Raw genomic sequence first — 26,996 nt, forward strand, 5'->3', positions numbered from 1 at the left:
TCCTCATCCCAGCCGCTTCACACTCAGCTGCAAACCGATCCAGTGAGTGTTGAAGGTCACAGAGAGATGATGCCATCAGGACCACGTCATCTGCAAAAAGCAGTGATTTAATCCTAAGCCCACCAAACTGAAACCCCTCTCCTCCATGACTATGCCTTGAAATCCTGCATGAATATCACAAACAGGATAGATGACAAAGCGCAGCCCTGGCAGAGGCCAACCCCCACTGGAAACAAGTAGCCTACTTACTACCGAGAAGCTGGACACAACTCTCGCTTTGGGCGTACAGAGATTGGATGGCCCTCAATAGTGACCCCCGCACGTCATACTCCCGCAGCACCTCCCACAATATCTTTCCGGGGACCCGGTCATAGGCCTTCTCCAAATCCACAAAGCACATATAGACCGGATGGTCATACTCCCAAGGACTCCAGGATTCTTGTGAGAGTAAAGAGCTGGTCCGTTGTTCCACAACCAGGACGGAATCCGCATTGTTCCTCTTCAATCTGAGGTTCGACTATCGGCTGAAATATTGGTATATCTTTATAAAATTCATTATAGGATTACTATGTTCTTTTGGTTGTTTTTGTTGCAGAGATTAAATATGTGGTGGGCTTAACATATGCTTATTATAAAAATAATAATATGGACATCACTTCCAAAGCATGTGTCATTTTCAGTACATCTGGCAACACATGATCCATGACACTTTCACAGGCATAGATGTGTTAAAGCAATATTCCACTTAGTTTTAACATGGGGGTTATTTGGCACTTGACCACCATGAAAGCACATTTAACACGGTGAACAGATTCAACAACAGATCCTGCTTTTAAGACAATAAATCAGTCCTGGGTCTGTCCTCATTTTGCATTTCTATTCTTTCTATTCTATTAAAATTAGTGTTTAAAAATAAAAGTAGATCCGTCTCCCAAACAGCTCTCTCTCTTAAATGGTATTCCTCCACTATCAATAAAAATGCTAAATGCAAAATTATGTTGTAAAACATTGGACCCACAGTCAATTGAAAATCACAGTAGCTGAATCTGTTGTTGAATCTGACATTTAACACAAATGTGTTAAATGTCAGTTTTCAGGCTATTTTCGTGGCCTCATTCAAATGAATGGGAAGTAAAAATACGAACATTACAAACCCGTCCAGCTGTATCCGATCTTGGTGATTAGTTTATATTCTGGAATACTGCTTTAAATCTGTTATCTGGGTGCTGTGTCTTGACCCTTGCACTCCTTGCCTTTACATGCATAGAGAATGCTGGTTCAAGTCTTGGGCGCCATACAGAGGGGAAAGGGAGTACTGACTACCCAGGACCCCAAGCTGTTTTGAAACAGGGTTTGGTTGAAATCTACAAAACTGCATAAAAATAAAACCTCGTTAAAAATGTGATACAGCAACTGTTGTGTTATCTGAGACAAAGAAGAACAAGCAGGAATAAAATTTCCTGTGCAGACTAAAATAAAATTGTCCTTCTGAACAGGGGACTACTAGTGAAAGTTTGGTTATGTCAGCAGATTAGCACTATCAGGGCAGCACTAAAAACCCATAATCTCAATCAGGGATGTGTCTGATAATTGTTCAGTAAATGAATGTGTGGTAGACATATATGTTTGTCATAGATGGAATAATGGTGGTATGGGGATGAGAGGAAAGTGGAGAATCATCTTCTCTTCAAGTAACATGGTTTTGGTTAGATGTCAACATCATAACTTGGTTAGAATAATACTCGCTTGGTTAGAAGAGCGCTGGCTTACTCAGATATTAAATGGAATACTTGGCATGTAGCCCAAAGATCTTTCTGCTTTCACTTTTGGTTTTCACCATCTGTACAAACTCATACTTGGGCAGGGTTATAGGTACATTTCGATGTCAACAAAAAAAAAACTGCACAGATTACTTTTGGGATCAATATTTCTTTTCCATGTATTAGAAGTAACCTATATTCTTCAGTGACAGAAGGAGGGTGTTAGTGGCAGCTGCACCGGCCAGTCAAGGAGCTGTCTTGGCCAGGTCTCTCTTGTAAAAGATATATTGTATCTCAAGAGACTTCCTGGTCAAATAAAGGTTAAATAAAAAAGACTGTCAGCCAAATGTCAACAAAGCGAAGGTCAGCAATATTAATGTAAAGTAATGTGGCCTCATAACACTAACAGCATCTCAGCTTTATTTTGGTAAAATATTCCAGTGGCATAGTCTTCCCACCCATGTGAACAAATTGCTCGCACCAAAGTTCAAAATGAAGTTGAGGTAATAATTATCACCCCTACTGGTTGAATTAATTCCTTAAAAATCCTCATTTATACCATTGACGGCGCACTGCTGGAAATGATGGGCCCCTTGACAAGCTGTGACACTGGGCCCCCCAGTCTGACACATGTAACTGAGTACAGCATCACCATCTTCTCTGAAAGTAGTCCCCTTTGTCCCCCCACTAGCGGGTTGTCATTAACAATGAACCGACATTTACCAGAGCAGTTTGTTATGGGTAAGGTTATAAACTACAACCTACAAAAACGTCACTGAAACTATATATAATCTCAAAGAATCAATGAGAGAATATTGTGCAATATGGAAACGGAATTACTGTCACACATAGTCAATATACTCTGAGCTTTGCACGCAACCACCAAGGCCTTGTACTTTATGACAGCTGATGACCTGTCCGGGTTGCCGTAGTAATGCAATTCAGTGGCACTCCTCAATGAACGCTGGAAAGATGGCGACGGCACACGCACAGGCGAGACTCAACTGTGCCGGTGGATAGAAAGTGCTCTAAAGAGACAGATATCCGCCACTCTTGCAAACATTTGAAGGTGCAAAGTACATCGGATACTGCGTAGACATGGTTTAGTCCATGCACGGCTAGGAACAAGGAGCTACTGCCTTGCTATGGAGCCTCCGGATCGCAACAAGCCCAGCAGGTATGCGAATTTCGTGAACAGACACTACACCATCAGGACCTCGCACTTGCCAAATTGAGAGCTGAACGTGACACTGCAGTCGGCTGTATGGGAGCGCTTGCGCAGCCCATAGAAATCGACTTCCTGTCAAATAGTGGTACGCGTGCAGTTACTGCAACATCGGAGTTGCAAACTTTTTGAAGACAAATTTGTACGCATAATTATTTGCCGATATCTGCTTTTCATCTCTTCTTGTATGCTACAGAGCCGGGCAAAATGCTTACCAAATGAAAAGGTAACATTGCGAATAATTCTCAACTGTTCAAACAGTGCAACATGTTGAGAACAAGCTAGCTAACATCAACTGTTAGCTGTCGCTTGTCAGTTTATTGTTCACACGTAAGTTCACTAACATGAATTGACGGAGCTAAGGTAGACCAGTTTCTATCGTGCACTTGTAGCGCGGAATTGAAAGTCCGTTGTTGATTATTTATGACTGCCAGACCATGCATTTCAGCATATTTTATTATTTGTACCGAAGCACAAACTTCATTGGCTTTAGCTAGCATGTTGCTCCACTGTTATTGTTAATCCTCTAGCCAGACTTGGCGCTCTTGTTGTTGTTGTCCTGCACTCCACTGCTGGATCATGATATGGACTCACTGACTCTCAGCGGCCTAGGGAGGTTTGCACTCTATGCAAATTATATGATTTTGATTATATGTATTGTCGTGGATGCCCGTACTTAATGTAATGAAAATGTATGTGTAGCAGCAACAAATGTGTCATTTATACATGTGGTCGGTGTGCTGCTGGTGAATGCTGTTGAAGTGGCAAGGTTATTAATGTATACAGTTGTGGAAAGTCTCAGGGGAATGCATACTAACAGGCAACTTATGTAATGTTTTCGTTGCATGTGCGCATCTCCTGATCCAAACGTCTAGTGTTTGTCCTTGACCTACGGCGACAGACTCTCTGGAATCTGATGTTTTGTCTTTCACTCTCCTCTCCTCTCGTCTCCTCTCGTTACATGCAGTTGTCTGCAGAGCGATTGACTTTGAGAGCTTGTATCACGTTGGATCAGCACTGTCGTCTGCGATATTTTAACCTGATTTCGTGCAAATAGCTTAGATTGTGGTTGACAGTTTCAGTGGTGAATGCATGTCAGGCAGGCGTGTCATCCCGTTGCACCCTCACTGCCCTCTCAGTCCTTAGTGGACACAAATGACATACATGATTGTGCAGTATTGCTCCTGTTAATGTCATTCCTGTCCGACATTGTTGCATAGTTAAAAAAAAAATGCAAACAACATTCACCGAGGTTCCCCACTGATCATTGTTGGAATCACGTCAAAGTCAGGAGTTGATATGATCATAAGGGACTTGTCTGATCGATTGAATGTCATACCCATGTGAGCACAACATTCAGTGCAAAGGATAAGGCATGCTCTCAAGAGATCAAATATCTACCTACATTTTACATTAGCAAGTGATTTACATTTGTGTTTTCCAAGGCAGTGTGGTGGTTGCACATATAATTTAAACAGGCCCAAATCGAGTTGTACAGGCTGGTTTGTTGCGCTTCACATTTCTCATACTGATGCAACATTAGGTCATCCTGTTAAGACTTAATAGCTCTATAATGACTGCTTGTGCACCTCTCTGAGAGTACATGCTTTCAGACTAGATGCCAGGTTTAACTTGAGTATGAGTTAAAACTGACAAATGCTGTTTTTTGCAGGAAGATGAGCGTGCATGTGCATTATAAGATCAGATTGAGTTGTTGTGCTTGCTTGATAAGTGAGGGCTATTGCTACCACTGCAAGGACAGAGTTCCTTTGTCGATAGTGTCTTGCTCTTGAAGTCAGTCTCAAGACATTGTGGCCCACAAGCATTCCAGGGATTTCAGGATGTGGTGTGCGTAGTGGATAGCTGCCTCGAGCCCCAGAGGCGCCCATGGCTAGAACTCATTAATGCCTGCATTTGGCAGCAGCACAGGCTGTGGAATACAGATAGATCATCCTGTAACATTTCTTAACTCCATCTTGTCGCTGCTCACACCTGCTTTAGGGAAATTAATCCAGCCCTCATACTCTGTCACTCTCCATCTGGTATTTCTCTTTCATTTTTACAATCTGGTTTTTATAACAACTAAAATTAGGGCACTAATAGGCTTCATATTGCAGAGTAAATGCGGCTAATGTTGAGTAGTGCTGCAGAATAACATGGTGGTCCATTTTTGTAGTTGTACATTTGCATGTGATGTGCACAACTGCACAAGAATTTTAAATGCAAATTGAGGTAGCTAAAGGTGATCCTTATGGCTTGCAACAGTGTCATATACTACTCATGGAGCAGACAGCTGCGTGCACTGCATTTAGGGTGGAAGTGGCATAAGGTAAAAAAAGGCTGTCATTACACAATTTACCTCATGCTGCAGCACACTGTCTGCCAGCAGAGCCTACATTTTGATCACATGTGTATGTAGGAAAGCATGGGAGGTCCATTCTTGGCAGTGTCACACTGTTCTTGAATAGGGTGGGGTCAAGTGTGTCCTGTTCGTTCAGTGTTTTTTTTTATCCTGTCTGCCTATGGCACAAATCCTGCTGGCTCCCTCAACACAATTTGTTTTCCAGGGTCTGACAGTAGGTCAGACAGAGCACCGGTCTGGTCAGACATGCATACCGTTGCGTTGCACCTTCTTGTGAGCTATGCTTTGGCTTGAGATTTGGGTATATCTGCAGCAGTAGGGTTTCTTTTCTCATTGCCTCACCAGTTAACTCTAGTCAGAAATTAGTAACAGACGCATCCCTTTTATAACGGGGGTAATCAAAATACTGGATTTAGCCTACCGACCATCACTTATGGCAGCATGACCTAATTAGTTGAAAGCGTGCTCTTGCAACAGCCCAGCCAACTTTTCCTCCTTTTCCTCTCTCTAAAACCCCCCTTTTAGTCTGGGCATTGTGAGCAAGTGTGCTCACTACCCAGCTGTGTGCTATTCAGCTGTGGGCCTCACGGGCCACGTGTCACAACCATACAATAGAGTGCCCCTTCCTAGTACAATGGTTCTGATGGTTGGGTGTCAAAGGTCAGGCCCCCCTGACTCTGGTAGCCCTTGGTATCACTGCCTCAGTCGGTATACAGAAAAGACTCTCGATTTTGTGCTGTTTATTATGCACTCAGTGTTTCTGCCTTGGGGCTCTAACATTCCATTGGCCTTTATTACAACCAATAACAATGAGCCATCAGATGAGCCATTGAGAGCAGCCAGACACCATCTGCAACGATAATTCACTAGTGGCAGCCGGGCAGGCACAGCTTGAAGATCACAGCACAGCCATGGTTAACTGGAGGGCAGGCAGGCCAGTGACTTTCTCCATGCTGTTCTGAAAAAGGACAGAACTCGGAGGAGGAATTTGTGCGGCCTTTACAGTTAAAGCTCCTCACAGTCCATGCTTGAAGTGTCTCATGGCAACCAAACAAACAGCAGGCAGTGATGGCGTCACTGGTTCTGCTGTCATTCCTGAGTGATTTAGTCATTCTATTCTGCTCGGGGAAGCGTCTTTTTAAAACTTGGTCTCGTTCCCTCTCACATGCATGCACTATTTATGTCCTCAGACAACACACACCCATGCATGCTTAGGCATACCTACAACTGTACGTGTGAACACACAATACTTAGAATGGAGGGTGTGGGAGGTGGATGGTCTAACCGTTTTTTTGTTAATACTCAGGCAGGAATAGCTCACCACCTAAGAAACAATTGGTATGCATTTATCAGTTTCCTTCATGCAGTGTCCGGTTGCCTATGTACTTTCTTTTTGTATGTAAAAAGCACAGTGATATGGGTCTGTTGCAATTGGGATAAATGCCTTCTTGTAACCCACAGGATTGCTTACTGTGCCTTCTTGTGCCTGAATAATGAAAAGATCACTGTCTTGTCCTGTTCCCCCCGGCGACCACAGAACAAGCCCCTCCACAGTTTCCCATACAATACACTCATAAGAGCACCAGTGTTCTTTTATTTGAGAGTTATTCTGTAATTTCCAGACTGTGTGTTTAGATGGTTCTTCCATCACCATTATAGTTGCAATATGCTTGGCTCATGAAGAGTTAGTTGCATCTGGAATCCTCTTGCATGTAAGACTAAATGATTCGCAGCAGGTGTCCTTCTGCCGCCTGTAGTTCCACAGCAGCTCCCCGGGGACTGCGTGACTGTGTGTGTGTAAAAGAGAGATTCTGCAGTTGGGCAGATGGGCAGTAGAGGTCTGGGCTCTCTCCATGTCGCTCCTTTTCTTTCAATGAAAAGCTTTAGCAAGTGATTTCCAGATTAGCCCCCCCCCCCCATTTCAACTGCCTCCACACAGGCATGAACAGGCGCGTGTGGGGGAATGCCTTTCAGTCAGATGATCGATGGAGGGGCGCATGGTGACCAGGCATATTGAATGTTGGTTTTCATGCCCCCTCCTCTTTCTTTCCCTCTTTGTTTTTGTTAGCAGGGTCAGACCTTCCAACCTTCCTCTCTAATCCTATTAAAAAGCCCTCAGAAAGGCTTTAAGCAACAAAGCTTTGACATTGTAATCTGGAAAGGCGTGCCGCTTGCATTCTTTTTTTTTTCTTCCTAAAAGGAAGTGTTTCAAGAGATGGGTTTGGTATGCTCTCTTTCTACAGAAGTAGGTGCAACATATTCTGCTGTGGTCTCCATTAGCTGAAATTTGCAGTCAGTATACTGTCAGCTTGGTGCGATGTCTAAATATGTATTGTTCCTCATAGCCACCAGACACTGATATGCTGTTAAATTTGCAAAATACATTGCCGTGAAAAAGTTAGTACACCCCTTGAGTTTTTGCACAATTTGTTGGGCTTCAAAATGATTTTAAAATGAAATTATTAGAATTTTTTTGTCTATACAATGTTTTCTATTGCACTAGTTATAAAAGTTATAAGTTATAAAATCCAAATAAATGAAAAATAGGGTGTGCAAAAACACACCCAGACACAGTCAGCTCAAGGGGTTTACTTACTTTTGCACACCCTATTTTTCATTTATTTGAATTATGTAACGTGAATTATGTTATGTATATAGAATTTTCTTATTATTTTGGTGCAATAGAAAACATTGTATAGGTCTCAGACAAAAAAATTCTAATAATTTCATTCTAAAATCATTTTGTGCAAAAACACAAGGGGTGTTCTAACTTTTTCATGTACATGTTCTGGATTAGCGAAGAGTTTTCTTATGGTATAACAACTTTTATACACTTTTGGTTAGTGATTCTTCGGTCTTTCTCCTCCACGAGCTTTGCCTTGTGTCGTATGTTGATGACCTAGTAGACAGAGTTAATGAGGGATACTATTTCTCCTTCTCTGGCTGAGCCGTTATGTTTACCTAGACCAAGAGAGGGTGCCAGTAGAGAACCCACAGCTTATTATCCTGTGTCTGGACTGCTGTGGTCATGCACACAGCATTGCTACTGTACAGCTGGGAGACAGCCAGTCAGGCTCCAGAGACAGACCACTCATCAGTCTGCTGTAGGTAGCAGCAGACATTTAGTCTAACTGCGTCTCTTCTGCAACCTGCTTGCTGTGGCATTAGAAGAGATTGGCTGCACATTGTGTTATGGGTACAAACAACCCAGCACTGTGTGACCTTACATATTTACCGTACATATTTAATAGGGTTCTGTGTGATTAGTTCTATGTGATTATAAGTTTCATAATGCCAAAACATTGCCTTGTTATTAATATTGCTTACAGATAACAGTGCTTGTTGTTAAGATGTGAATTCTAGCCCATGTCAGTAGTTTGTCCTGGCTGTTTCTGCCCTCAAATAACACAAAGTCTTCACAGGCAGGCCAACCCTCTGAAAGATGCATCCCAACAGAACTCTGAGGTGGATGAATCGTGGGACTCTCCCAGCGAGGAAGAGGAAGCTCTGTATGGCACATCGCCTCCTTACACCCCCCGTCAGATGAAACGCATGTCTGGCAAACATCAACGGAACAGCCAGCCTAGGACTGCTGGTCGTTCCCCCAACAAGGGTAAGTGAATGGGACAAAAAGGCTGCAGGGTGCTAAAAAATGAACACTAACAAGAAGCAGATAACAGTGTAATCACTTCATTACAAACTTTCTTAAAAGAATTGTGTGTGAATTTTGAATGTATTGTACTGACTAAGAGGGATGTATGTATTTCAGCAGACATTAGCCCATCTGTCCTGAGAGAGAGTCCCAGGCCAGCGGAGCCCCCTGAGGAGCACAGCTACAAGCAGGGCAAGAAGCAGAGGGCCACCCAGCGCTCCACTGAGAGAGACCACAAGAAGACCCTTGAAGGCTCCTTTGTGCTGGATCCACTCTCTAAGTCGAGCCATTTCGGTTCCCTCAACATGGATCCCAGGAAGCATTACTTGAGCTTGAGCAAACTCCCTGTCTCTATGCCCCATCCCATGGCCCGGACCCACCGCCAGACCTCCCGCACAGACTGTCCAGCCGACCGTCTCAAGTTCTTCGAGACCCTGCGGCTGCTGCTCAAGCTCACATCTATGTCCTCCAAGAGGAAGGAGAAGGAGCAGAGAGGCCTGGAGAACATGGCCTTCATGGGTCACAACAACGAGGTCATTTGGCTGGAGCTGCAGGCGTGGCACGCGCGACGCTCGACCGGTGACCAAGACCTATTCCTTTTCACTGCCCGCCAGGCCATCCCTGACATCATCAACGAGGTACTGCACTTCAAGGTCAACTATGACAGTCTGAGCTGTGTCAGACTGGCCCTATGTTCCGGATCTGATACAGGCCAGGAGGGCTATGAGAGTGTCCCAGATCTAGTCTGTGGAGAGGAGAGAGAGCCCGCCGTAGCAGAGACCAACCACTGTGGAGTAGATCCCTGGGGCTTCAGTGCCTGCCCATCAACAGCGATGAACGCAGCAGAGCCTCTGGGCTCTGGGGCAGAATGCAGGGAGCACCTCCAGCGCCAGCGGCTGGCCTTTGAGCAGGTCAAGCGGGTCATGGAGCTGCTGGAGTCTGTGGAAGCTTTGTACCCCTCCCTGCAGGCGCTGCAGAAGGACTATGAAAAGTATGCAGCACGGGATTTCCAGGGCAAGGTGCAGGCGCTCTGTCTGTGGCTCAATATCACCCAGGACCTCAACCAGAAGCTGCGCGTTATGGCCACTGTGCTGGGCCTGCATGATCTATCCCGTATCGGGTGGCCCGTCTTTGAGATCCCTTCGCCTCGCTGCTCCCGTGGCAATGAAGAAGAAGAGAACGAGGAGGATGAGGAGAATGACTCGACAGCCACTTTCACGGCTGAAAGTGACGGGGAGGATAGGGACATAGGGGAGGAAGGGGAAGCTGGACGTGTAGCCGAGGGAGAATTATCTCCCTCCCTGACACCCAAATTTGCCAGACTGTTGTCAGAGGAAGAGTTTCTCCCAACTGCTGGGGCAGGAAGTGCAGAAGTGACCGGGGGAGGTGGAGTGTTCTGCCCCACAGCTATCTACAGACCATTTGTGGATAAGGCTCTGAAACAGATGGGACTGCGTAAACTGATTCTCAGACTGCACAAACTGATGGACCGCTCTCTTCAGAGGTCCAGGGCAGCGCTGCTCCGCCACACTCCTGCACTGGAGGTGAGGCTCCCTCATCTATGTCTGCAATTAGCACTTTAGTGAATATAAATCATATATTGTACTGAAAATTGTTTTATTGAACTACAAAGTGAACTTAATTTCCACATAAGTACAGCTAACTGATGAAAAGTCCATATATAACAAAGCTGCTGCAAGGGCCTGTGGAGATAAACATTTCAGAGCTGTTGAACTTTGACCTTGTATTACATAGTTAGACTGCTCCTCCTCAGCAGGGCATAGCCTTGTGCTCACATACACAAACAAACAGGGTCAATAACCTGATCAATCTACTGATACAGGGAGTCTTCAAGGCTTAAGCGGCACATCCCCACTAGAATACGTTTCATTGGTGCTGTGAAACATAAGATCACTGCTTTGTATAATGAAACTGATCAACTAATTTGTGCATATCAGACTCCCACATTGTGAGTAGTGAGTGTGACTTCTGGGAAAACAAGCATGACTACCAGATTTGAGATGCTCTCTAATACATTTTGAAGACTGTTTGAATAATATGCAGGAAAATATTAGTTGCCTACAGCATCCCAATCAGTATTTTCCACCTAGAATTCCATTTAGCACAATTTAAGGACTATAGCATAGATTAGGCATAGATTTTCAACATTTCCATGACCATCCAAGATCATAGACTGTAAGCTGCAGTTGATTTGACCCTCAGGGCAATTGAAGCAGTAATATTGCCCGAGGTGTGCTGCACCAACAAGTAGAATATTGCAGTGTTTGGAGTCAAACAAGATGCAGTATTCTGTTCCTAAATCAATTTGCCAAAATAAGTAGATGAGGTGAAATTAGCCTATATTTAAGGCAGAATTCAAGGGGCTTTGTAATGGTGCAGCAAGCTTTTTCCTGGCATGATTCTGGTCCGCTGAATCTGTCATAGGGAAAGTTAAAGGGCATAAACCCATTCAGAGTTATCATATTCATACTGAAGAATTTATTTCTCTCTTCTAGGATTGCATTACATCTTTCCACAGTGTTAATCGTCACTGGATTGTTTGAGCATGAAAATAATTTAAACCATATGCCATGGCTGTTCCAGTCACCAGACCACAACTCAGTGAAACACTTACTGGAGATTGTGGAGTGCTGCTGAGACAAAACACCAAATGATGGAATTTCCAGTAGAGTTCAGACATCGTATGCCAAGGCACAATAGAAGCTATTGTGGTGTGTGGTTGTCCATTAGCCTTTTAAGACACTTTATCTTGGTGTTTCCGTGTTGGTCTTTATTTTTATTTTGGCAGTTAACTGTGGAAACGATGTAGGCCAATTTGCTCATTTTTGGGAATAGAAAAGTATTTTTAGCATCATTAGAAAAGATATTCTAATTTACGTCAAACTACTGGGCTAAAACATTATATTGTCTCATTGGAAAACTCCCATTTCCTTTCTTTTTTGTGTCCTGCTTAATTAATGGCCCCATAACTGATTGTTTCATCATGCCCCATCATTATCAAATGATGGGGCTTGACACAAAATTACTAGGGCTGGGTAACATTTAGAAATTTTTGCTACTGTTACCAGTATTGTTAGATTAGATTTGCATTAGATACAGGTAGCAAAAAACCTTTTTTGATACTTGAGCATTTTGGCCCTTTTGATAAAGGTAATTGTTTCTGCAATTGAATATGTATGCCGTGTAAAAAAAAAAAAAAATAATAATTTGTAAAATCATTTGCTGAATATGGTAATGATAAATGGAATCATCTAGTTTAATGTTTAGTCTATGTTGAGTGCTGGAGTGGACTAAGGAATGCTGGGGAGACATATGTGGAAGTCAAACAATTTTAAGTGTCTCCCTCCTGTCTTCAAACACCAGGTTACTGCTGGTGCTGGAGTGTTTTTTTTATTATTCCAGCAGTAGTCGTCGTCAGTATGAAGGAGATCATAGGACTGAACAGAAGAGTGGAGAAGGTCCGACTAGATGAGACTAAGCTAATGTGTTGGCTAACAGTAGCAGCAATGGTAGTAGTTGTAGAAAAACCTGCATAAAGAAGTGCTTACAAGATCTAAGTGTAACCACAACATCGACCACCTCTAGCATTGTGCACTCTGACAGAGTGGTGTGTTGAGTCTGGCATGTATCCAGTAACCTTGCACATATTATGTTCCTCACATTGTAGCTTTTCCAATGACAAGGATACCTTAACAGAACAGCCCAGTAATGCTGATAGTGATTGGCTAAGAGCAACAATAAGATTGACTACATGGATGATGAGTTTATTTCTTCAAACATTAAAAGTGGGCAGCAAACAAATCTTAACATTTTTGGTACTTTGGCCGCTACCTAAAAAGCAGAAGAACGACTTTCAACACCTTGCTGTAGAAATCAATATAATCAATATATTCTGCTGCATTACCTTTTAATAGCAACACATTCTAGACATTCTTTTTATCTAAATGTGCACCCAAGTCTTGTATATTCAGCCTATTATCGGAGTATGTTACCTGTAGCACTCCTAGATCTTTCAACTTAGGCTCACTGGCGCTTGTTGGACAAAACCTTAATGTAGAGTCCTGCATACTGAAGAGCATAGATACTTGGACAAGAATAAATGGTGATCCAGCCCATACTTTTAAATAACTTCTTAATACTTTTTATAGACTTTTTTTATAGACTTTCTTTTATGTGATGCCTTTTATCCTATTATGTTTACCATTGTTTACCCTCTATTCTTATCTTTTTATCTTGTGCTGTTGTCTTGTTTGTGCTTGTTTTAATTTGTTTTTTGAGTATGATGTTTGCTTTTAATTGATCGTTTTAATTTAATTGATTTGTAAACTGTTTTTCAACAATTACTGTACAAATAAAGATTAGTATCATTATTATTATTATCATTATTATTATACAATTGGTTAACAACAGTGCTCAATGGGACATGTTGAATTAACTTCACTGGATCTGTCTCCACATGCAGTTTGCAGCCTTTCCGGACCCCATGCTGTACAGTGATTACCTGCCAGAGCTGTCGCGCCACGTGTCCTGCAGTGGTCCGGCTCATCCAGAGCTGGGGGCAGACCAGGTGTCCTGGGAGGATCTGCTGGACATGGACCTCCCATCCTTCCGACCAGCGTTCCTGGTGCTGTGCCGAGTGCTTCTTAACGTCATTCACGAATGCCTTAAACTGCGCCTGGAGCAGAGGCCGGCTGGAGAAGCTTCACTGCTCAGTATCAAACAGGTCAGCAGCTGCTGTGACACACTAACTTAAGCCTAGATGATTACTTGCTTGACTCTCCCCCACACTACACCACTCATGCTGAATATGAAGGAAAAGCTATCCTTGAGGAGATGATCACAAATGACATGTCATGTCCAAATACTAATACGTATGTTTGTGTGCGCTCTGCAGTTGGTGCGTGAGTGTAAGGAGGTTCTTAAAGGTGGCCTTCTGATGAAGCAGTACTACCAGTTCATGCTGCGTGGCGTGGTGACCGACGCTCAGGGCTTGCAGACAAATGCCAACATCGACGAGTTTGAGGAGGATCTCCACAAGATGCTTGTGGTAAGGCTTTGCTCTGCACCTTCCTCCCAACGTAGTACTTAAAGATACAATTTTGGGCATATGCACATATTTTTTAAAGTCAAGTTCAGTTTATTTTGTAGAGCCCCTAATCACAGTTAGTCTCAGAAAGCTTCACATAAAGCCCACATTATGATACAATAAATGAAAATGACACACCCCAACCTTAGCCCCTCAGTGAGCACGAGGAAAAACTCTTACTAAAAACCCCACTAGGGAGAAAATTGGAAGCAACCTTGAGAAGGATCTAATAGAGAGGGATCTCCCTTCCGGGAAAGTCAGGCATGCAGTTGGTGCTGAGAGTGGGCAAAGACAAGACAGACAAGTCCTTCCCTGTCCTCTCCCAACTCTCTTATTCTCCCCAGTTTGCAGTGTCAGATAAGTAGTCAGGTTGAAATTATACTTTGACCAGTTGATAATTTGTTTTGTGCAATATAAGAGAAGAGGAGTATTTTCATATCAGAAAACAAACACTCAAAACATTTATTTTTGCTGGCCGACAGCTTACAGGGGGGAAAATTCACCCTTGTTCCCGTAGCTACATGCAGCTGATTCTTTAAGTACATCTGTGTTTTCCAGTTGATTAACATCTGCTGATGGGTTTCAGGGTGCCCCACACAGAGACAAGTTGATTATAATTATGGGTACAGCCAAACAATGTGTCTGGTGAGGCTTTTCTGTTCTCCAGATCAACCAGCAATTGCTAGCTAATGTGAACATTTTCCTGGCATGACAGTGGCACTGGCAAGCAATTTGGCAGAGCTTGGGATTTCAGGAATTGAATTGAATCATCAAATAATTTGGTTTATTATTATTATGGGGTTTGAATAGGCAGACTTACCCTTAGTATATAATTCTGTGCAGTACAGAAAGACTTGTGAATTTAAAGGGTATTGAAATAGCAGTTGTGCATAAAATATCCACTGGTTATCTAGTGTAACATCCTTCCCTGTTCTTGCAGGTTTATTTTGACTACATGCACAGTTGGATCCAGATGCTGCAGCAGCTGCCCCAGGCCTCTCACAGCTTAAAGAACCTGTTGGAGGAGGAGTGGCACTTCACCAAGGTCATCACTCCTTACATCCGCGGAGGGGAGGCCCAGTCTGGGAAGCTCTTCTGGTCAGTGGCACATTTTACATGTATTACTTTAAAAATAAACTATTTTAGACAGCATCTCCTTTAAAATATTTAGTTTAACTCATGTCACCTATCTGCAAACCTTGCTGCCATAAATGCTTTTTCGCTTTATGTAAGTTAAGAGTTTATGAATTATTAATATGAAACTGAGGACAGTGTTCTGCTCCTTACAGTGACATTGCTGGGATGCTGCTCAAATCCACTGGAGACTTCCTTGATGCCGGCCTGCAAAAGAGTGGTAATGAATTCTGGGAAAGTGCAGATGACAGCACAGCCTCAGATGAGATCAGGTAAGGGGATAACATGGTTATTAGATTTTTATTGCTCAGTGTTTCATTGTTCTGCTCTGGCGGACGTGTTTTTACTTTCAAAATGGTGTCATTCTTTAAGGCGGTCGGTTATCGAGACGAGTCGGTCACTTAAAGAGCTGTTCCACGAGGCCAGAGAACGAGCATCCAAGGCTCTGGGCTTTGCCAAAATGCTACGCAAGGTGAGAGACTGCAGCGATTCTTCTTTTTTTTTTACTTCCTTTCACTCCCTTGAAACAGCAAGCCACAACAACCCTGACTGTGCAGTTTTTCTGTGACCCTGTTTTTCTCCTCACTAAAGAACTGGGACTGTGTGTTCTGACACATTCTTTGTTTGCTTCCCCCTCTGCAGGACCTGGAGATTGCTGCAGATTTCAGTATTACTAGCGGGGTGACTTGTCTCCTGGAGGCACTTAAGGAGAGAAACTATGTCAAGGTGCCTAAGTTATTTGCTTTTCTCTCCTGTGCTACTCAGTGTCCTTTTTTGCACATTTCTCCCCTCCGTCTTTACCTTCTCAGTTATGTTCTGATCATTCCCCTCTGTCCTTAGTTAATTTATCTACCTTGTTAATAGTAGTAGTAGTAATTTATTTCGGTGCTTTTTAACAATTTTCGAAAATGTATGGACATAGAAATAAATTAATAACAATAATAATGCCCTCCTTTTATGTCCAGGTTCAGATTCCAGGCTTGGAGGAGCTGGAAGTGTTTGTCCCTTGTGGCCTGATGCACCAGCGGCCTCTAATCCTGCAGCTCCTAAATGCTGCTGCTGGGAAAGACTGCTCCAAGGAGCCAGATGAAATGCCTGAGGATGAGGCCTACCTGCTCATGATTAAGCATGGAGCTGGGGACTCACCCACGGGCTCCGACTGGGCTCAGTGGGACGGGGAGCTGCTCAAACTGGTTCCCCAGATGGAGACTGTGGACACCCTGAGGGCTATGAAAGTATGTGGCATTTGCTTTTTTCTTCTAAATCGGTTGAAATTAAAGTGGACGTGTGTTGGAGGTTTTCAAGCCTCTTACCGGTCTGATCTGCTCTCAGGTGGAGAACATGCTCTTGATAGTGATGCAGTCGGCTCACCTGGTGGCCCAGCGTAAGGCCTTTCAGCAGTCCATGGAGGATGTGCTCACTCTCAGCCGGGAGCAGACCTCCAGTCAGCCTCTCATCGCCAGCGCTCTAGAGCAGCTCAAGGTACTCGCATACCCACACGCGCTGTTTAACCGCTACTTCATTTTGCATTACAAGTACATACATACAAGTGTATATTGGTGTCCTACTTTCGAATCCGTTATTTAGTGCAACAGCTATCAGTTTCCCTGAATTTCCGCTCTCACTATCACTTATAGGCTTGAAAAAGAAGGCCACTGAGCCACTATCAGGCCATGTTTCACAAGCAAGTCGCCAAACTTTCATATCTGTCGCATTTAGAGTCCAGATACCAGATGTAATTTCCATCACTGCTCCCTTTTGTTCTCAATTGGAAGGTATCAAATTTCGGTTTCGAGTGCTGATGCTACCATTCTGCATTTGACCTCAAGGCTTGGATGAATCTCCACATTAACTTTTGATTTAGAAAAAAATCCCTCTCTCATACACACACACACACTCTCTTATGTCACTGTTCCTCTCTTTCTTTCTCTCTCCTACCACAGAATGAGGCACTACAGCTATGCATTAAGATCAACACTGCCATTGACCGGGTGGAGTACATGTTCACAGCAGAGTTTGAGGCAGAGGTGGAGGAGTCGGAGTCGGCCACTCTGCAGCAGTACTACAGAGAGGCCATGATACAGGGCTACAATTTTGCCTTCGAGGTCAGAACATGCTGGGTTTTAAAAGTGTAGGGATGTGAACTATAGCACAGGTTATATCCTTATATAATAGTAACTCATGTTAGCATAGACTGCTTACCTCTACACACATCTGATGTACACTTTGAGAGTTGTATTAAGCCTCTAATAAATGTTACATAAAGTAGGACAGAGTGCATTATATAGGTATCAAAAGATCTGAGAGTTTCACAACTATTGGACATGACAGTGTGTATGTCACATAGACTACATTCATGACAGAAAAGTTTTTGTGCACTACATGTCTGTTATTGATCAACATGCTTTGAATTTTTAAGAAAAATTACAATGTTCAGGACACTTTTATATTTTATATTACTATGTATGAGCAGGAATCACTAAATTTCAGAATTATCATAGGGAAGCATTGTAGGTTCACAGGTTGACTTATTCCTATTTAGATGGGCATAACTGGCCAGATTTAAGATCTTCAAAAGGTGCAAAAGGCTTGAAATAATTATCAAGTAATCACATAAAATTGTTGAACTAATTAAGTCGTGTTGCACAATGGTGTTGTTAGTATAGCAGGGAGTAGAAGTGGTAATGGTGAACAAACCCCTGCTTGCCTCTAATTCCTCCTTTGTTATCCTTACTTCACAGTACCACAAGGAGGTGGTGCGCCTGATGTCAGGGGAGTTCAGGCAAAGGATTGGGGAGCGCTACATCACTTTTGCCCGCAAGTGGATGACCTATGTCCTGACCAAGTGTGAGAGTGGCAGAGGCACCAAGCCCAGGTAACACATTACCTTCCTGTCGTTGCAGACACTATGTCGTTTTTTTGGGGGTTTTTTTGGTCATAATAACTCCTCTGCCTTCCTGTCCTGTTGTTTTCACTTAGTGACAAGTTAATTTAACACTGGCAGGTCAGCCCTGCCTTGCTAGGCTAGAACTTATATCAACATATACGTAAAACTATCAGATGTTCGGTGTAAAAGCAACAGCCCCTAATTGAAATTCATTGACTTTACTGCTCTTCTTCAAGAGAATCTTCTTTTTGCCTTTGATCTTAACAAGTTACCATGGCAACCATGTACTCTGGCAAGAGAGCAAAGCTTTTGGGTTCATTCATAGAATAGAAATGCAGCAGTAACAGTCATTTTGGAGACATAGCAGAGACCTATTTTGAAGTATTATCACTAAGTATGCAAATAAAAACAGTACAATTAGCAGTCCCAAAACTCCAAAAATCATTCTTCATTTTCTTATTACCCACAAACTGATATTTGTGCCACCATGTTGCCTGCTGATCCTACAGTGGAGGAGATGAGAAGCTACTTGGAACATAACCTGAAGTCCTCCAGTGCAGGACACTCAAGTCTGTTCTCTAATAAATCGCATGATTATTTGCCATGTGTTCACTGCTGCCCAATCAAATGCCATGCTTCTCAGAAAACCATAAGTGAGGCATAAAATCCAGCTTTTTGAGATGTGACATTTCACATCTCAAGAGTCCCAATTTTGCCTTCCTCGCCTTCTCCTCTTTGCTCAATACCCTTCTTTCACTCGTTACTTTGAAGTAACTTCCCGGTGTAAGACAAGTGGTAGTGAGGGAGAGAAGAAAAGGAACAGTAGCAAAAGGTTTTGGAACACACTCACGTACTGCCATCTCTTTGTCTACAGGTGGGCGACTCAGGGTTTTGATTTCCTTCAAGCTATTGAACCTGCCTTCATATCAGCATTACCAGAGGATGACTTCCTGGTAAAATAGCTAATTTTTCCCCTTTGTTGGTCCCTACAAACTGCATAACAGTCATGCTAGGACTGGCATGGATGTACTTGGTATCTATTGATTGTGAATTTATTTTTCTTTCTGCAGAATTTACAAGCTCTGATGAATGAGTGTATCGGACATGTGATCGGCAAGCCTCATAGCCCAGTCACTGGCCTGAACATTGGTAAGATGCTCTTTTATGATGAGAATTCAGGTCCGCATGTACATTTAGTGGCCGGTTTACAAACCGTGTGTCATCGGGCCGTGGTTTTCCACATAAAGCAGGCAGAAATGCACTGGGGGATTCAGTTCCTGTTGAATAGCAGCCCAAAGGATAAAGAATTGGGAAGGTTGCCAGTTTGAATCACCAGACTGGTGGGGAATTAACTCAAGTAGAGCTGCTCACTGGCCAACAGTAGAAGACTGTGGTTGTACTGGGCAGCTCCCAGGTGTGAATGTGTGTGACCATATGAGTGTGAAGCAGGGCGTCACTGAAAAAGAGCATGTTTGCTCAGCAAATATTCCCTGGATAAATAAAGGTTATAAAATTAATTTTAGAATCAAACGATTTAGGGTCAAACGAGTGAGTGACACACATGACAGACACACATGCAGAGTCTCAGACGCAGCCATGCTCCTGGCCATTTCAAACACTAGAGTGGCTAGTGTTTATAGAGAATGATGCAACAAAAAATGACATCAAGCAAAATTGTTGATGGGAGAGGTCTGAGGAGCTAAGATAAGGACATTCTAATCAAGGTCTACTACATTTGTCTTTGTCTTGGATGGACTAAAGCAGCGAACACACTGGCTTCCATGTGGTTACCCAATAAACTGACCACTGAGTCTATATGGTCATAAGGACCTGAGCACTTGAAGCGGAAATCCACCCTAGAACAGAATTAATCTAATCAGAATCTGTTATTCAGATGATGGTAGTTCAGTATAGATGTTTAAACAAGATCAAGTTTCTCCCAAAACTACAAACAAGAGAGCTAAGGCTCTTACATTTTAATGCCAACAAGAAATACTTCTGTGGACGGTTATTAGGAGAGCAACTTTGTGGACACTGCAGCAGTGCCCAGGGTAAATTGACTGGGACATGGACACCTTTTCTGATTCAGAACTGTTAGCACTACTATAGGATAAACTTCATATAGCCGTAAATGCCACTGGATTGACATGTAGTCCATTTAAGGATGGGTTTTTTGTCTTTAGATGTCCTGACTCAGTACTGTGATTTCTCTTTTCAGCCCCCAGGAATAGCCCTCGACCTGTCAAGGTCCCTCGCTGCCATAGCGACCCTCCAAACCCCAATCTATTCATCCCTAATGCTGAAGGTTTCAGGTAGGCAACTACAGTGCAGCTACATGCTGATTTTATAATAGTATTTTAGTGTGTGTCTGTGCATACTCTTTCTTGCATGGCTCATATTGTCTTTTAATTGATGGGTACTGAACTGGGAGAGGCATCTATGGTTGTTGAGCTTGTGTGTGATGTGAGTTTTCTCTGTATGTTTCTCTCTTGAGCTCCTCTGTGTGTGTGTTTTCTTGTGGTGCTGTGTGAGCACATCAGTGGTCAGTTTATTATTTTTTTATTATTATTTTATTTGTGTATGAGTGCGTACGTCTGTCCCTCAGCCAGCCACCCAGCCTCACGCACACACACACACATGTACATCCCACACAAGCCAACTCCCTCCCCAAGATGGAGCTCCTCAGTTTGTTTTTTCACCACACAGCTCTCGAAGTCTCCCCTGTGACCTCCGGAACCAGCTGTTCCCCAATGGCCCCCGCCCCGTCCCTCAGGGCCCCGGGGAACACAGCCACACCAAAGCACCTGGCAGCATCCCCAATGACGTCAGGTAGCCTTGCCCCCAAGTCACCTGCTAGATCCCAAGCTACACAGACGAAAAGCCATTACACATGTTCCTCAAGCTTCTGAAAATGAAAGGGAGAAAGCTTGACTTTCAGTTTCAAAATATGTTATTCCCACGCCCTAGGACACTTTGGTCTATATTGGTGAGGATTCACAGCTCTCTCTCAAAGCCAAAAAGGATTTTTACCCTGTCGTCAAATCTGTGATGTCATGCCAATTTATACCTTTAGAGATATTCAATTTAAGAAGATGGAAATGAACATTATGCTCAGTGACTGTGTGATAGGACTCCTATAATATAAATCGTGTTTTTACATATAAGTAGCTTTCATTTATGAGATACAATGTGGGATTACTGATTTCCTGCTTTTTTCGTCCTGATCACATTCAAAAATCTAAAACTCATTTGGATGTTCAGACAAATACTGTGTGGATCCACAAAGTCAGTCTACCCTTCATTGTCAGTTGAGCAGGCTGTATATTGGGAATAATTTTATTGGCAACAGAGTGGCATTTGGCTTGAAGTAGCAGTTGACAAGCTCCCTTTTATTTAGATAATATTTTGATTTTATGTGGAGAATATTGATCACTTGGATTTTTAATGACGCTAGTTTTACAGCACGGCTTTTTAGGTGTGAAAACATCACTCACTCTAGACATGCTATAGCTTAAATGAAGTGCTTCAAGATGCAGCTAAAGAATATGGGCATGGCATCAACGTAGGATATATGATAAATGTTCTTACTTTTGAATAATTACAAGGAAAATGTAGGTAAAATGAAGTTCAGACTGGGTGTTTAAAGTTAATTTGAGCAGATATGTAGACCGTACAAGCCCCGCAGAATGTCATGCAGAAAAATGTCCTAATACAAGAGTCTCCTTACCGGTCAAGGGCAGAGACTGGGATTGTTGTGCATGGTGTGAAAATGGAAAACACATGCTACCTCAGTGGAAGAATGAACTATAATATTCTGCAAGTCTAGTGCTATTAACAAATTAGTCTTGCTTTTACGCTGTGATTCACTGCTATTAGATTTCTGGCTTGATTTGTCTGTGCTTTTGAAATCTAAACTGCACTCTAGAGATCTAACCTTCTTGTGTTTGAACTGTGTAATGAATGGTATTCTGATGCATGCTGACTGGTTAATGGTTCTTAATAGGTCGACTACTGGGAATTGGTTAAATCTGCTTTTCCATTTAAATATTAAATGGTTTGATCGAATCTAATCATTTTTATCATACTTTACCTTGAAACCAAATACTGGATATTTAGTATAGAATTCTATAGTATATCAATTACAGTGTTAAGTATCAGTTAAACGTTTGCTGCGGTAAATAAGCTCTTTGCCATTTTCAGATTCCATAACTTAAAATACTGTTTTAATGTCTACAAACAATACAAATGTAACGAAACCAGCTTCACATGACTGAAAACTCATATTTAGCTGTCAAGATACTTTCAGTTCCTGTACCAAGAACTTGGTCAATCGTTTTAAGATTGTGAAAAGAATGTGCAATCTTGGCAGCAGAGATTGCACTATGTTGATTCTTGTTTGGGCCTTTAAGAATCGGATCGCAAACTTGGAACAATACGTCTGATATAGCAGTGTTTGATTAAAACACAATTAATGTTGCATTAACTGTCTTCTTGCAGGGGATCCAGCTTCCATGAGAACGACCGTCTGTCATCAGTGGCGGCAGAGTTGCATTTCAAATCTCTGAGCCGCCACTCCAGTCCCACAGAGGACAGAGAAGGTTGGTGTATCTGCATGGTTACACTAACCAGATCAACATTGTGTGAGTTTGTCTTCCTGACTGAGTGCTTTCCTCCTGTTACTTCTCTCTCCAGAACCCTCCTATCCTAAGGGAGACCCTAGCACTGCCGCACGCCGAAGCTGGGAGCTCCGCACCTTCATCAGCCAGTCCAAGGGTGAGAACGTTAAATAACACGGCGTGTTGGGCTGCAACATACGGCAGGTAATGTCGGATTATTCAATAGCTGAATATGATGAATACTGTCTCGTCTCTCCCACCTCAGACACAGCGGCACGGCAAAGCCCCATGGAGGCTGTGCGTCGCTCCATTCGCACGTTTGAGGAGAAACGCTACGCTGTGATGAAGCAGCGCAACATCATTGGCCAGGTGTGCCACACACCCAAGTCCTACGACAACGTCATGCACGTCGGCCTCAGGAAGGTGACCTTCAAGTGGCAGAGGGGCAACAAGATCGGTACGGCTACCCTTGGACTTGGTCCGCTTTTGTTTTGATGTGGGTTATTTAACTCGTATACAGGCAATGATATTATGTTTGTGTCTATGAAAACAGGTGAGGGCCAGTATGGCAAGGTGTACACCTGCATCAATGTCGACACTGGAGAACTAATGGCCATGAAGGAGGTAGGCACCCTAGCATGGGCCAATTTAATAGTTTTCAATGGAATCATAACTGCTGAAATATGATAACTGAGGTGCGACACATTTATTCTCATTATTGTCCTTGTTTTCAAACAGATACGATTCCAGCCAAATGACCACAAAACAATCAAAGAGACTGCAGATGAGCTGAAAATATTTGAAGGTATTAAACACCCGAACCTGGTGCGTTACTTCGGAGTGGAGCTCCATCGGGTAAGAACGATGCGTTTTATGTCGGTTCAGGCATCATGTGTGACACCTCTGTCTCTGTTGTGTTTTGAAGCAGTTCTGTATTAATCGCTGTCCTCCCTCCCGTCTCCTCACCCGACATCTGCCTGTCTTTAGGAGGAGATGTACATCTTCATGGAGTACTGTGACGAAGGCACGCTGGAGGAGGTGTCCAGACTGGGGCTGCAGGAGCATGTCATCAGACTCTACAGTAAACAGATCACTACAGCCATCAATGTCCTCCATGAACACGGCATTGTCCACCGCGATATCAAGGGTCAGTGCCACACTCTCCTCCTGTCTTACCCCTTATCACCTTATTCTGCTGTGTCACTCAAGCACTACTCATGAATTTTATAACAAGCATTAATAAATTAAACAGAAAAGCTCATAGTGACACTGGAGGTAATTCATACACCAGGGTTTGGGGTCTGTTCACTTTCAATTCGGTCTAGTCTAATGTAAGTAGAAACTGCAATTCAGTTGCTTAAGATGGGGCATTCCCGAATAGGTTCAATATGAGAACTTCTCCAAAGCCAGAAATGTTTATTTTGCTATTGGAATTCAAATAAAATCAGTTTCTGGTTTTGATTGAATTAAATCTGAATGCACCCAGCTGCAGTAACCACAATATATTATCTGTGTCAATTCACCACTGCTGGCTCTATTTCTATTTTTTTTTTTTTTTTTTTTTTTTTAAACAGGAGCTAACATCTTCCTGACATCATCGGGTCTGATCAAGCTGGGCGACTTTGGCTGCTCAGTCAAGTTGAAGAACAACACTCACACCATGCCTGGGGAGGTGAACAGCACCCTTGGGACAGCAGGTAAGAAATCAGATCTTGTGTCTGGGTTGCGTGCCACCACCAGGGGTCACTACACCTCGACAAAGCCACTGGAAGATTCATTTTCTGACTGTATTCTTCAGGTATTCAGTATTCAGGTTTCATACAGGATCTTGCTAGAGAAATGTTCTAAGGTCACTGGGAAGCTTTCCCCCCAAAAATCTAAATTTTTCACGTTACATGTGAAGTGTTGTTTCCCTTTTTTTAATAGTTGGCCCTGTTTTTGAATGCATGTCTGCATACCTAGACATCTTTTGTACATGTATGTGGCCTTGTGTAGTCCTGGTGATGCACATTTCTGACATCCTGTATATATCCTATAAATCCACATATTTGTGTTATTTTTCATATTCTCAAGATCTTTCTAATTTGTGATGTGTTGCATATATCTTGATTTTTATTTTTACATCTATTTTCATGCTCCTAATATGTTTGCATGTTTTGATATCATTCAGATTTCTCATTTGTCTCTATGCTTGACCGTTATTTTTCACACATGCGCACATGCTAGAATTCATATTTCATTCTTTTCATTCATATATCTCTACTTAATACGTTACAGTGTTGTAAATGCTGGTTATTTGTCCCCATTTGTTATATTCTTATTTAGATTCTGTTTTTCTTTGGTGTATCCTATTACTTTTGACTGCTCCGATGACCCAATTTCCCCACAGGGATCATTGAAGTTTCATCTTATTTTATCTTCACCAGCATACATGGCACCTGAAGTCATCACAAGAGCAAAGGGTGAAGGCCACGGACGGGCAGCAGACATCTGGAGTTTGGGCTGTGTCCTCATCGAGATGGTGACAGGAAAAGTAAGGAACTTCTGAGTGCTGAATAGAAAATCCTCCACATCATACACTGCACAGTACTCCCACTTCAAGCCTTTGTCTATAGATGCTTATAAGCTTGTGCAGCAGTCTGGGCTTTATTTTTAGCTTGTATCTTTTGAAGTGATTTATCATATGCTGTGCTGTCATATTGTTTTTCCTGTGCCTCCATACGATAGTGGGAGGAGACAGAGAGTGAAACACTTGTACTGTTACTGTTTTCATTGCCAACAAGTTAAGAGAAGCATTTGTTGTAGATAAAGATAAAACATTTTTTTTGTTACGATGCATATAAAAGTTAATTTTCTCTTGATTTAGCATTCGGATCACATAGATTTATGCAATATTTAACTTAATTTAAATAATGAAAGTAAATGTAATTACATTACAGTTCCCTGTGTTTAAAATCAGCAGCTTTTCAATCAGATATTTCAGCTACAAGCCGAGTTGCTTTTTCAAACGGCCTTTTTTATTTTCTGTGGACCTGAGCTGGCAGTCCTCCAGCAAAACCTACTGCCAATTCCAGAGCAGTGAAACTCCATTTTGTTGTTAAAAATACCTGTCTGAAATCTCACACACTTGTCCCTGAAAGTCAATTCTATCTAGGTAGAAAGTTGTTTTTTTTTACCGTTATACCGTTCATTGCTTCAGGGTCCAAATTAAAAATCCATTAGTTTTCCTTACCCCTTGAGTAAATTCACTACACAAGGAATAGAAGCACGGCTGAGTGAAAATCGCACTGCGTGAAATTTGTGACTCATGTGTGGTGCCTCTCTCCTTATGTTTACCTCAACCTGCAGAGGCCCTGGCATGAGTACGAGCACAACTTCCAGATCATGTACAAAGTGGGCATGGGCCATAAACCCCCCATCCCCGAGAAGCTGAGCACAGAGGGGAAGGACTTCCTGGGTCACTGTCTGGAGAGCGAACCCAAACGCCGCTGGACAGCTAGCATGCTGCTAGATCACCCATTTGTCAAGGTTGGACGCCACTATGGGATATATAACCAAGTTCTTTAAACTGTTATCATGCACATTCCTGTTTTTTTTTATGTGATATTTAGATTTAGAATAGTGTAAAACCCACGCAAAACACAAAACATCAGCAAAAATCCTCCCACTGGTGAATTGCCTTAGCTCAGCTGACATTTTTCACATTTTGGGTAAACCTTGTCTATTATTTTTTTGTGTAATTTGACCAAAAATTATGATAAGATGTCCCAATTTCCCCTATGACTCACATTAATTTGGTGTTATCTGTGGGTAAATTCAGCAGATTTGTGTTATCACCAGAGAACCAAACCACACATTCCTGTTCCTCCTAGTTGACTGGATACTTCCAAGCCAAATAATCATCCAAATATGACAAGTATCCAAAAGGGATACACAGTTAGGATTACAAACTGATAAGTGAAACGGTCATCCAGTGAGTTTCCATAACAGCTGCTGTCTCTCGTCTCTGTCTTAGGTTTGTACGGACGAAGAGTGAATGGGACCTCCTCTGTGGCTTTGAAGTTTACAAAGTAAAGCACTACTGTACATGCTGTCGGCGAGGAAAAAAAACAAACTGTGGACACGGAGAAGAGGAAGTTATGGCTACAGGCACATGGAGCTAAACTGAGGAACTGTACAACGTTATCATTTCAGAGGACAACTGGACCTACAGAGTAGAGGGTCGTGTCTTGATGAGGAGGAGGAGGAGGGGG

General features: G+C 42.7%; 1 protein-coding gene across 4 annotated transcripts; it reads left to right on the forward strand.

The window, feature by feature from the left end:
• The first annotated feature begins 2,838 nt into the window (after positions 1-2,838).
• On the forward strand, positions 2,839-26,888 carry map3k4 (mitogen-activated protein kinase kinase kinase 4). Of its 4 annotated transcripts, none has more exons than XM_071520221.1 (27): positions 2,839-2,937; positions 8,770-8,960; positions 9,117-10,543; positions 13,483-13,743; positions 13,915-14,067; positions 15,047-15,204; positions 15,396-15,512; positions 15,613-15,712; positions 15,883-15,966; positions 16,206-16,475; positions 16,573-16,722; positions 17,184-17,345; positions 17,982-18,115; positions 19,002-19,080; positions 19,198-19,276; positions 20,346-20,439; positions 20,834-20,956; positions 22,625-22,725; positions 22,820-22,900; positions 23,009-23,200; positions 23,297-23,367; positions 23,482-23,598; positions 23,731-23,890; positions 24,318-24,440; positions 25,170-25,276; positions 26,092-26,271; positions 26,759-26,888. In XM_071520221.1, the coding sequence occupies exons 1-27, from the start codon at positions 2,906-2,908 to the stop codon at positions 26,777-26,779; spliced, it is 4,767 nt and encodes a 1,588-aa protein (XP_071376322.1). In that variant the 5' UTR covers positions 2,839-2,905; the 3' UTR covers positions 26,780-26,888. The 4 variants fall into 4 exon arrangements, with proteins under 4 accessions (XP_071376322.1, XP_071376323.1, XP_071376325.1 ...); XM_071520222.1 differs by having other exon boundaries at positions 9,120-10,543; XM_071520223.1 differs by lacking the exon at positions 2,839-2,937 and adding an exon at positions 3,121-3,211.
• The last annotated feature ends 108 nt before the right edge of the window (positions 26,889-26,996 follow it).

Source organism: Centroberyx affinis, unplaced genomic scaffold, assembly GCF_046629955.1.
Source record: "Centroberyx affinis isolate AG114_WGS23_722 - 3 ecotype Tasmania unplaced genomic scaffold, CSIRO-AGI_Caff_v1 ptg000780l_1, whole genome shotgun sequence".
NCBI lineage: Eukaryota > Metazoa > Chordata > Actinopteri > Beryciformes > Berycidae > Centroberyx > Centroberyx affinis.

Bases quoted from the DNA above. Each gene is read 5' to 3' on its own strand.
- map3k4 (XM_071520221.1), top strand. From the start codon at position 2,906: ATGGAGCCTCCGGATCGCAACAAGCCCAGCAG. The intron at 8,961-9,116 runs GTAAGTGAATGG...TATGTATTTCAG, and splicing joins TGGTCGTTCCCCCAACAAGG to CAGACATTAGCCCATCTGTC. The intron at 19,081-19,197 runs GTAAAATAGCTA...TTCTTTCTGCAG, and splicing joins TACCAGAGGATGACTTCCTG to AATTTACAAGCTCTGATGAA.